The 12,393-nt window shown below is 39.7% G+C and overlaps 1 protein-coding gene across 1 annotated transcript in view; it reads right to left on the bottom strand.

Moving 5' to 3' along the window:
- The window catches only part of ARL6 (ADP ribosylation factor like GTPase 6), a 45,488-nt gene that overhangs the window by 22,464 nt on the left and 10,631 nt on the right, over positions 1-12,393 (bottom strand). Inside the window, exon 3 of the mRNA XM_049857912.1 lies at positions 805-866. Within this exon, the coding sequence (XP_049713869.1) occupies positions 805-866 (62 nt within the window). The remainder of the gene's footprint in view (positions 1-804; positions 867-12,393) is intronic.

Raw genomic sequence — 12,393 nt, 5'->3', positions numbered from 1 at the left:
CACTATTCCATGGTATATTCAATATTCTTCAGAGGTGGTGGTACAAATACGTTAATGACTATAGGCTTGTGAACAACAAATTATTCTTTTTAAGAATGAACATCCTAAGATCTAACAGTGTCATTTTTCACCCACTGCTTTTTTTTCCCCTCCTTAAATTTTAATTTTTTGAGAGAATTAAAAAAAAAAATACAGAAAAGTACCAAGAGCTAAGTAACAATCTCCAAGGTTCTCACCACCCAGAATTGACCATTATTAACATTTAGTTATATTTCTTAAAAAAAAATTTTTTTTTAAAGGATTCACCATTATGTATCATTTTTTCAGTGTCAAATGATACATCCAATGAAGAAAACAAATAATCCCTATCTTCATGGAGCTTACATTCTGGTAGGTGGAAGTTGACAGTAAAAACATATATAATATAAATTCACACACTCATGAGTTGGAATCAACTTGACAGCAACGAAAAACAACATGTATATGTGTACATATATGTGCGTGTATATATAAACAGAAAATTTTAAAACAAAATTAAATCAATTGCGCATAGATTCTTAATTAAAGTGTATTTTTGTTGTTGTGGCTATCAAGTTGATTCTGACTCACAGTGACCCCACGTGACAAGGGAGAACTGCCCCATACGGTTTTCTTGGTCATGATCTCTATGGATGGAGATCACCAGGTCTGTCTTCTGTGGAGCCACTGGGTGGGTTTTAACTGTTAACCTTCTGGTTAGCAGCCAAGAGCTTAACCGTTGCACCACCAGAGCTCCTTAATCAAAGTATAAATAAAGTGAATTACCTGGATGATTTGAATTTTTCTATGCTGAATCCTATTGTTGGAACTATGTCTTGAGATTGAGCCTTAAAGAGAAAAGACAAGTCAGTCTGGAAAATTTGCAACTAACAAAGATGAATTTCTCCTCAGGTTCAAGGAAAAAAAGACATCAAAATTTCCATTTCTAAAATCTGCCACTAAGGACATAACAAGATTAAACAAAATTATAATTTTCACAATGGGCTTACTGTGTGTAAATTCTTTATAGAACTTTAAGCTGTATTAATTGTGCATCTGCATAATGTGTATGTCTTAATTCACATTTTACAGTTTGCTGTTAGTTACCCATGATTTAGGGAAGTAGATGAGTAAGTCACCCTGGGTTCACATATAGGATTTTCTAATCTTTCAATACATACTTATCGAGTTTTTATATGCTAGAGATTATCCTCATGTGTAGATGAAGGAGACAGACAAGGTCTCTGCTCTCATGAAGCTTATAACCTAGAGAAGGTAAACAGCAATAAACAACTGACACATTTTTAGGTAGTGATAAGTGCAATGAAAGGTGACTGGGCTCAGGAAGCAGCAAGGCAGGAGGTGGTTGGTAAGATGGCTTCGAAGAAGGGTACTCAGGAAAGGCTTCTCTGAAGAGGTAACATCTGACCCAAGAGTAAGTGACAAGAAGGGGAAAAACTATGACAACAGCTTGGCAAAGAACATTTCAGTCAGTTGGCAGAGAACACTTCAGTCAGAGGAATCAGACAGTGCAAAAGCCCTGAGCAAGACGGACCCTGGCACTCAGGAAAAGTAGAAGGCCTGTATGGCTAAAACACGCTGAATGAGGGAAAGATCAATATATAATGAGTTAAGAGAGGTACAGCTTTGTAGGCCATAGGGAATTCTGTGTGGAGCAGAGACTGAATAAAGGCCAGGCCCCTAGGCAATTAAAACACATTATACCAATAACCTAACTCACCAAAAACCGATTGCTATGACTCATAGCAACCCTATAAGACAGAGTAGAACTGCCCCATACAGACTCCAAGGAGCGGCTGATGGATTCAAACTGCCAACCTTTTGGTTAGCAGTCACAGCTCTTAACCACTGTGCCACCAGGGCTCCTAACTCATCAAATGCCCGCTAATACTTCATCACCAAAACTCTTCTCCTTTTCAGTAAAAGTCCAACTACTTTCTGATCTAGAAACCCAGGAGTTATTCTTGAATTCTTCCCTTTTCTGCATTTCATATATAATCATTCTCTGAGCTTCACTGGTTCCACTTAACTGAATTCAGGTTCTTCTCATTTTTTGCTTTGAACTACTACAACGGTACACTAATTGCTCCTAATTAGCTATTTTTTTCACCACTTAACTTCCGCAAGTCTTAGTTTTTTGAAATGTGAGATACATTATTATCCTTAAATCGTAAGAATTAAAAGAGATAATGCACACGATATACCCAAGATAATGCTGTTGTTGTTGCTGTATGCCAATTATAAATAACGATAAAGTCGGTAATAAATAATAGCAATCCTATATGACAGAGTAGAACTGCCCCATGGGGTTTCCAAGGCTGTAATTTTTATGGGAGCTGGTCACCAGGCCGTTTCTCCTGCAGACTGGCTGGTGGGTTCGAACTACTGACCCTTTTGGTCAGCAGCCCAGTGCTTTAACTATTGTACCACCAGGGCTCCTCAGACAGTGTCTGGTCCTTAGTAAATACTCAACAAATGTTTGCCATTATTGTAATTCTGTTCTCACTGATTTTAGTTTTGTCCCCAATTTTCTCCATACTGCCACGAGTGTAATTAAAAAAAAAAAAAATCCTCCTCCAGTTCATCTTGTTGCTTTTATGTGGTAACAACTGGAGTAGAGGGGAAACTGTTGCCTCACAACATTATGTTCACAAGCATAGTCTACTTCTGGAAATTTTAAACTCAAATGGAAAGAAACCAAAAAGTCACTGGAGGTTAGTCACCTTTACAGTAATGTGCTAGGGAAAAGCCCCTCTTCCTCCTTCGGCCAGAGCTGCCCTGGGTCTGTCCTTTTCAGTTTGTTTATTCAGCTTTTTCCTTCCGCCTTATGAACTTCCCTAATATCCTTTCAAAAATACTTTTCCTTTTGTTTATGTTGGTAGAACTTGCTTCCTGCTGCTAAGATTCCTAACTAATACACTGGGGTTCCTTCATTCCACAAAAAGGTTTGGAATAAAAGAGCTTCCTAACTTTTTCTTGTCCCTAAAAGCTCCACTATTTTGATTTTAAGGGTTTTCATGTATTAATTATGCACTAAAATTATCACATATTATTATTAGGAAAAACATACCAATAACAACAAAAAAAGTGATAAAGTTAAAAGCTTGAAGAACTCTTAGAAAACGTAAGTCAAAATGGTAGTCTTGTCTTCACTGAATTGTACTGAGCATATTCGTTTAGCCTCTCCAGAGTCACCTAGGCTCTTCAAAAGCTGGTTTTGTTTCCAGAGAAGCTCCCCTTCAACTGGCTGTTCTGCTTGTGGGGATGAACTTCATCAACTTTTTTTTTTTCTTCCCCTTACTTCTGAAGTCCTAGTTAAAGTCCATTAGAAAAAAGAAATGCTATAAATTAATCAAGATAGAACAAGGTATGGGAGCTAGTGCTCCGGGATTCAAGTGGGATCCGTTTTCCTCTAAAGAACACCAAAAGCAAGTCTCCCAACATTAATCTCCTTCAATTTTACTCAGGAACAAATACATTTGCTCGTTCTCTAAAATGAATAAGGAATGTTATAAAGCAAACAAGGAGCGTAGGAATTATTACCTAAGTGGGGCAGACCATTTGAACCAGTCCAGAGACAGACTGACATCAATAAGAACAAAGACAGCCCACAGACAGATCAACATCAACAAGAACTGAACAAGATTTCAGAGACAGATCCTACTTAGAACAAGAGATCTTATTTGTTTAATTTCATTAAGTATGCTAAAAATGACATCCTTGGTGTCAACAATTACCCTACCTTGTTGGGTAAGACGCTACATTTTCTTCTTAAGGACAGATATAAAAATCTTCTTTTACTCACCTAGGTCAGGAGACAGTCTCCAATGTAGTGTGGGTTTTTTAACCTGTTCTTTTCCGTACTGGGGAGGAATTTCTTTTCCCCTGTTTCCATGTTGGGGGGATACCATTCAAATGATACTCCTAGCTTTTCTATTACCCTCCCCACCTCCCAATTTAGTTCTTTCTCTCCATGGAAAAAAAACGATCTGACTGCTCAGTTTGTGAGATGGAGCTGAGCATGTTTGGCTTAGCCCCTCCCCATCTCTCTTTTGAGAGCCAGCTGCTTATCGGAGGCAAGGATTCTCATCTGCTCTTAGCCATGCAGTAAGCCTAGAAGAGTAGGCTCTTTTCCCAGGAGAAAAGCTTGAAATTCTGGGACATTAATTTCAATTCAAGACAGCATTATGAAGTCCTCTGACTAGATCTAAACCAGACTCTCCAATATCAGCCTTTTTAAGAATAAAGCTGATATTTTATATTTTCAGCACGTACATCTCAGCTGATTCCCAACTCAGCTGGGGAGACCCCGAAAACATCTAAATTACCTTCCAAATCCATTTTCAGCTTCTTATCCTGGTTGCCTCAAACTAACTCCCACCTGAAAACACACAGGCAGTTAGTTGTTTTAGCATGGTAAACTCTCGTCAATGTAGAAGGAACGGTGACAGGCAAGAAAAAATGGCATTTTTTCCAATTCCAAAGCAACTTCCACTTGAACAGAAATAAAATGGAACTGGTCCCAAAAGAAACTGGAGCATTAAGGCTTCTCTACGGTCCACTGTTTAAAGGTATTGAAGTTTACATTTAATTATCATACACAGAGATTCGTTTCCTAATTTTTAGCCATTCAGTCATCAAAAATACCATTTTCTAGGAGGCGGAGCCAACATGGCGCTATAGACAGAAGCACCATGCCGTCCCTCGGCAGCAAAGACCTGAAAAACTAAGTAAAACAGATAAAAATGTCAGTTCTGGAACTCTAAGTACAAATGAAGAAATAAAGAACTCAACCAAGCACCAAATGGAATCAGAAACTGACAGAACAGAGAAGGAGAGCTATGGAGTGTAGGTCCCATATCAGCTAATGTGGCTGGATTTGCCATCTTGGGCTACAGCCACCAAAGAGCTCTGACAGGGAGTACAGGAAGGCAACTTCATGGAGCTCCCGAAAGGAGACAGAGCACCCAGTAACCAGGGATACACGCTTTCTCACCCCACACCCTTCTTTCCCGTATGAGGCCTCTGCTGCTTGCCTACAGGCCACAGTCACTCAACTGGAGAGATACCAGCTCACCGCCACCTGGATTTGCCTTCTTGGGCCTCAGCCCACCAAGGACTGAGGACAGGAAGTACAGAGAGGCAACTCCACGGAGCTTCCAGCAGGAGACGGAGCACTCATTAACCAGGGATACACGCTTTCCCACTCCCCTCATCCTTCTTCCCTCTACGAGGACTTTGCTGCTTGCCAACATGCCACAGTTGCTCTGCCAGAGAGACACTAGCTCGCTGTCACAGGAATCTGCCCTGCCACTGACAGTCAGCACCATTTTTTTTTTTTTTTGGTTTGTATTTTTGTTTGTTTTTTGACATTGATTTTTTTTGTTGTTGTCGTTGCTTCTTACTCTTTTCCTTTCTTCATTTGCTTTCTCCTGCTAGCCCTGTGTGCCATTCTTTCTCCTTCTTGACGGGCTATGATTTTTTTGGTTTCTCTTTTTGTTTATTCAAAAAAATTTTTTTTAGCTTTTGTTTTTATTGCTTTTCTCTCTCTCCCTTCCTTTCTTTTCTTTCTCCCACCCAGCTAGCCCCATGTGGCATTCCCTCTCCTCCTTAATGGGCTGTGATTGTTTGGTTTGTTTGCTTTGTTCTTTTTTTTTTTGATATTATTTTTTGGGCTTTTTTGCTGCTTCTCTTCTCTCCTTTCCTTCCTTTCTCCTGCCCAGCTAGCTCCATGTGCCATCCCCTCCTCTTCTTGAAGGGCTGTGATTTGTTTGTTTGTTTTTGCTGTTATTGTTTCTTTTCTCTCTTTTCCTTTTCCTCACCCAGCCCTGTGTACCGCCCACCCCATCTGGAGGGGCTGTGCTGCATAGCTCGGTTGTAGGATCACTGCACGTGGCCACCTTGGGTCTGCGCCACCATAAGTGACTGGCTCTCTAAGTGTCTATTTATTTATTGCTTTTTTTTTTTTGGCTTTTTTTATTGTTACTCTTTCTTTCCCCTCTCTCCGTTCCTTCCTTTCCTTTCTCCCATCCACTCAGCCATGTGTACCACCCCCAACTTCTTGGTGGGCTGTGCTGTACTACTTAGCTAGAGAGCCTCTGGCACACGGCCTCCCCAGGTCTGTGCCACCCCCACAGATCAGCTCCCTCAAAGCCATATTTTTAATTTTTCTTCAGCTTTCCCCTTCTCCATAGGCCTCCCACCTAGGTCATGTGCTGCCTCTGCCCCTTCCTGATGGGTGGAGCCACGCCACACAGCGAGAGAGACATCAGCTTGCTGCCACCCCAATTCCACCCTGCCCCGAATGGCCAGTGCCCCCACCACCAAATTTTTTGGTTCTTGTTTTTATTTTATTCATTTGATTGTTGGTGTCTTCTTTTTCTCCTCTTTCTTTTCTTTGTCCCACCCACCTAGCCCCGTGTGCCACCCACACTGCTTCTCGACAAGCCAAGCCACACTGCTTGGCTAGAGAGCCACTAACACATGGCCTCGCTGGGTCTTCCCTGCTACCCTGCTGAATTCTACCACATTGCCATTTTATTTACTTTTTTATTTTTATTTATTTTTTACTTCATTAAAAAAAAAAAAAAAAACTGCCTTTGTTCCTCTCTTCCTTCTTTTTATTCACCCACGCACTTATCTCTGCACATCATATCCTCTGCTTTCCCTCCTGGTTATCTGCACAGTGCGCCGATTATGATGCCTCTGAGGGTACTGATGTGGTTGCCCGGACCTGGCCCTGCACTGCCCACAAGCCCTGTCCCGTCGCCCCCAGATCATGCTGTGAACTACCCATTCCTGACCCTCCACCCCTGCTGATGTGCTCTGCTGTACCATAGCTGAGTGACTGGCCCTACCCACCTGGACAAGGTGCTGAGAAACACCATGCACAAAGGTGAACAAGAAAACACATGCAGCCTGCCTGCCCAGACATAACCAAATAAAACAAAAAAGCAGGATGAAACAATCACATTTACAATCAATAAGCAAAGAAAATAATTCCTGAATGTCCCAAAGACAGCAGACAATATTAAAACATTTAAAAAACAAACAAAAAACAGGAAAGGATGGTTCTAGAAAGTGACCAAAATAAAACACCAGACAACCTTCTGCTAGAAGAAATCATACTGGAACTACCTGATAGGGAATTCAGAACTCTAATATTCAGGTTTCTTCAACAGATGAAGGAAAATGTAGACAAGAATAAAAAAAAAAAAAAAAAAAATAGACAAAATCATGGAAAATACACACAAAATCATGGAAAAGACAGACAAAACCATGGAAGAAATCAGGAAAACAATACAGGAACAAAACGTTAAAATAAATTAACAACTAGATAGCATACAAAAACAGCAATTAGAAATCTAAAAGATAAACAACAATATTTCAGGAATTGACAGTGCAATAGAAACTTTTAGGAGCAAATTTGAAACAATGGAAGACAGGATCAGTGAAATTGAAGACAAATCATTGGATAACACTTTGAGGAAAAATCAGAGAAAAGAATGAAGAAAAATGAAGAAACCCTTGTAACAATGTGGGGTACAATCAAAAGCAAAAATCTGGATGTGATCAGAGTTCCAGAACAGGGGGAGAAAATGGAAAACACAGAGATGATCATTGGAGATTTGCTGACAGAAAATGTTTCTAAAGGCCACAATTAACCAACTTGACTTCATAGACATATATGGAACATTCCATCCAACGGCAGCAAACTACACATTTTTTTTCTAGTAGACATGGAATGTTCTCCAGAATAGAGCACATTTTAGGACACAAAGCAACCCTCAACAAAATCCAAAACACTGAGATAATACAAACTATCTTCTCTGATGACAATGCCATAAAAATAGAAAGAGAAAGGAAAAAAAATCAAATACATGGAAAATGAGTAACACTCTGCTTAAAACCACTGGGTAACAGAAAAAATCAAAGATGGAATCAAAAAATTCCTAGGATCAAATGAGAATGAAAACTCATCATACCAAAACCTTTGGGACATAGCAAAGGCAGTGCTCAGAGGTCAATTTATAGCAATAGGTGCACACATGAAAAAAGAAGAAAAGGACAAAATACAAATATTAGCTACACAACTCAAACAAGTAGAAAGAGAAATGCAAAAGAATTCCACAGCCACCAAAGAAATAAAGATCAGGATAGAAACAAATGAAATAGAGAAGAGAAAAACAATATAAAAAATAAAGCCAAAAGTTGGTTCTTTGAAAGGGTCGACAAAACTGACAAACCACTGGCCAAACGGACAAAAAAAAAAAAAAAAAAGGAAATGAGGTAAATAACCCAAATGAGAAATGAAATGAGGGATATTACAACAGACTCAGCTGAAATAAAAAGGAACATAACAGAGTATTATGAAAAACTACACTCTAACAAATGTGAAGACCTAAAGGAAGGGGACAAATTTCTAGAAATACACTACGTACTCAAACTAACACAAACTGATGTTGAAAATCTGAACTGACCCATATCAAGAGCAGAGATTGAAAAGTTATTTAAAAAAACTCCCAACTGAAAAAAAAGCCCTGGCCCAGATGACTATATTGGAGAACTCTACCAAACATTCAGAGAAGAGCTTACACCAGTACTACTCAAATTATTTCAGGACATAGAAAAGGAAGGGATGCTTCCGAATTCACTCTATAAAGCCAGCATAACCCTGATACGCAAACCAGGCAAAAATTACACAAAAGAGAAAATTACAGATAAATATCTATCATGAATGTAGATGCAAAAATTCTCGTCAACAGAATGCAGCATCATATAAAAAAAATAATACACCATGACCAAGTGGGATTTCTACCAGGTATGCAAGGATGGTTCCACGTTACAACATCAATCAATGTAATCCAATACATAAATAAAAGAATCGCATGATCATCTCAATCAACGCTGAAAAGGTATTGGACATAGCCCAACACCCATTCCTGACAAAAACTCTCAATAAAATAGGTATAGCAGGGAAATTTCTCAACACAATAAAGGGTATCTATACAATACCAACAGCCAACATCATTTCTAATGGACGGAGGCTGAAAACATTTCCCTTGAGAACAGGAACAAGAGGAGGATGCCCTTTATCATCACTCCTATTTTAACACAGTGCTGGAAGTCCTAGCTAGAGCTAAGAAATAAGGAGCATCCAAATTGGTAATGAAGAATCTAAACTGTCCCTATTTGCGGAAGATATGATACTATACACAGAAAACCCAAAAGACTCTACGAGAAAACTACTGGAACTAATAGATTCAGTAGAGGAGCAGGGTACAAGATAAACATACAAAAATCAGTTGGATTCCTATACACCAATAAAGAGAATGATGCAAATGAAATCAGGAAAACAGTACCATTTATACTAGCCCCTAAAAAACCAAAATACTTAGGAATAAATCTACTCAAGGATATAGAAGACCTATGCACAAAGAAACCTACAAAATGCTACTGCGAGAAACCAAAGAGAACAACATAAATGGAAAAGCATTCCTTGCTCAGGGATAGGTAGACATGTTGTTGTTGTTGTTAAGTGCCATCGAGTTGGTTCTGACTCATAGTGACCCCATATACAACAGAATGAAACACTGCCTGGTCCTGCGCCATCCTTACAACTGTAGTTATGGTTGAGCTCATTCTTGCAGCCACTGTGTCAATCCACCTCGTTGAGGGTCTTCCTCTTTTCCACTGACCCTGTACTCTGCCAAGCATGATGTCCTTCTCCAGGAACTGATCCCTCCTGACAACATGTCCTAAGTATGTAAGAAGCAGTCTCACCATCCTTGCTTCTAAAAAGCATTCTGGTTGTACTTCTACCAAGACAGCTTTCTTTGTTCTTTCGGCAGTCCATGGTATATTTAATATCCTTCTCCAACACCACAATTCAAAGGCGTCAATTATTCGATCTTCCTTACTCATTGTCCAGCTTTCACATCCATATGATGCCATTGAAAATACCATGGTTGTGTCAGGCGCACCACAGTCTTCAAGGTGACATCTTTGCTTTTCAACACTTTAAAGGGGTCTTTTGCAGCAGATTTACTCAATGCAATGCTGCTTCCATGGCTGCTGATTGTGGATCCAAGTAAAAGTAATCCATGACAACTTCAATCTTTTCTCCGTTTATCATGACGTGGCTTACTGGGCCAGTTGTGAGGATTTTTGTTTTCTTTATGTTGAGATGTAATTCATACTAAAGGCTGTGGTCTTTGCTCTTCATTAGTAAGTGCTTCTAGTCCTTTTCACTTTCAGCAAGCAAGGTTGTATCATCTGCATAATACAGGTTGTTAATGAGTCTTCCTCCAATCCTGATGCCCCGTTCTTCTTCCTACAGTCCAACTTTCGGATTATTTGCTCAGCATACAGATTGAATACGTATGGTGAAAGGATACAACCCTGACACACACGTTTCTTTTAAACCAATCAGTATCTCCTTGTTCTGCCAGAACAACTGCCTCTTGATCTATGTAAAGGTTCCTCATGAGCACAATTGTTTTGGAATTCCCATTCTTTGCAATGTTACCCATAATTTGTTATGATCCACACGGCCGAATGCCTTTGGATAGTCAATAAAACACAGGTAAACATCCTTCTGGTATTCTCTGCTTTCAGCTAGGATCCATCTGACATCAGCAATGATATCCCTGGTTCCACGTCCTCTCCTGAAACCAGCCTGAATTTCTGGTAATTCCCTGTCGATGTACTGCTGCAGCCGTTTTTGGATGATCTTCAGCAAAATTTTGATTCCGCGTGATATTAATGATATTGTTCTATAATTTCCACATTTGGTTGGAACACCTTTCCTGGAAACAGGCATAAATATGGATCTCTTCCAGTCAGTTGGCCAGGAAGCTGTCTTCCATATTTCTTGGCACAGACGAGTGAGCACCTCCAGCGCTGCATCCATTTGTTGAAACATCTCAATCGATATTCCGCCAATTCCTGGAGCCTTGTTTTTTGCCAATGCCTTCAGAGCAGCTTGGACTTCTTCCTTCAGTACCAGCGGTTCCTGATCACATGCCACCTCTTGAAACGGATGAACATCGACTAATTCTTTTTGGTATAATGACTCTGTGTAGTCCTTACACCTTCTTTTGATGCTTCCTGTGTCGTTTAATATTTTCCCCATAGAATCCTTCACTATTGCTTGAATTTTTTCTTCAGTTCTTTCAGCTTGAGAAACACTGGCTGTGTTTTTCCCTTTCGGTTTTCTATCTCTGGCTCTTTGCACATGTCATTATAATACTTTGTCTTCTTGAGCTGCCCTTTGAAATCTTCTGTTCAGTTCTTTTACTTCATCATTCTTCCTCTTGCTTTAGCTGCTCGACCTTCGTGAGCAAGTTGCAGAGTCTCTTCTGACATCCACCTTGGTCTTTTCTTTCTTTCCTGTCTTTTCAATGACCTCTTGCATTCTTCATGCATGATGTCCTTGATGTCATTCCACAACTTGTCTGGTCTTCAGTCACTAGTCCTCAATGTGTCAAATCTATTCTTGAGATGGTCTCTACATTCAGGTGGGATATACTCAAGTTCATATTTTGGCTCTCGTGAACTTGCCCTGATTTTCTTCAGTTTCTACTTGAATTTGCATGTGAGCAATTGATGGTCTGTTCCACAGCTGGCCCCTGGCCTTGTTCTGACTGATGATATTGAACTTTTCCATTGTCTCTTTCCACAGATGTAGGCAATTTGATTCCTGTGTGTTCTATCTAGTGAGGTCCATGTGTATAGCTGCCGTTTATCTTGGTGAAACAAGGTGTGTGCAATGAAGAAGTTGTTGGTCTTGCAAAATTCTATCACTCGATCTCCGGCATTGTTTCTATCACCAACAGCATATTTTCCAACTACCAATCCTTCTTCTTTGTGTCCAACTTTCACATTCCAATCACCAGTAATTATCAATGCATCCTGATAGCATGTTCGATCAATTTCAGACTGCAGAAGCTGATAAAAATCTTCTATTTCTTCATCTTTGACCTTAGTGGTTAGTGCATAAATTTGAATAACAGTTGTATTAACTGGTCTTTCTTGTTGGCATATAGATATTATCCTATCACTGACAGCGTTGTACTTCAGGATAGATCTTGAAATGTTCTGACGATGAATGCAACACCATTCCCCTTCGGGTTGTCATTCCCAGCATAGTTCACTATACGATTGTCTGATTCAAAATGGCCAATACCAGTCCATTTCAGCTCACTAATGCCTAGGGGATCGATGTTTATGGGTTCCATTTCATTTTTGACTATTTCCAATTTTCCTAGGTTCATACTTCGTACATTCTAGGTTCCGATTATTAATGGATGTTTGCAGCTGTTTCTTCACATTTTGAGTCATGCCACATCAGCA

The sequence above is a fragment of the Elephas maximus genome, chromosome 18, assembly GCF_024166365.1.
Source record: "Elephas maximus indicus isolate mEleMax1 chromosome 18, mEleMax1 primary haplotype, whole genome shotgun sequence".
Taxonomy (NCBI): Eukaryota; Metazoa; Chordata; class Mammalia; order Proboscidea; family Elephantidae; genus Elephas; species Elephas maximus.
Note: the sequence above shows the minus strand (reverse complement) of the source record. Positions and strands in the feature narration are given on the sequence as shown.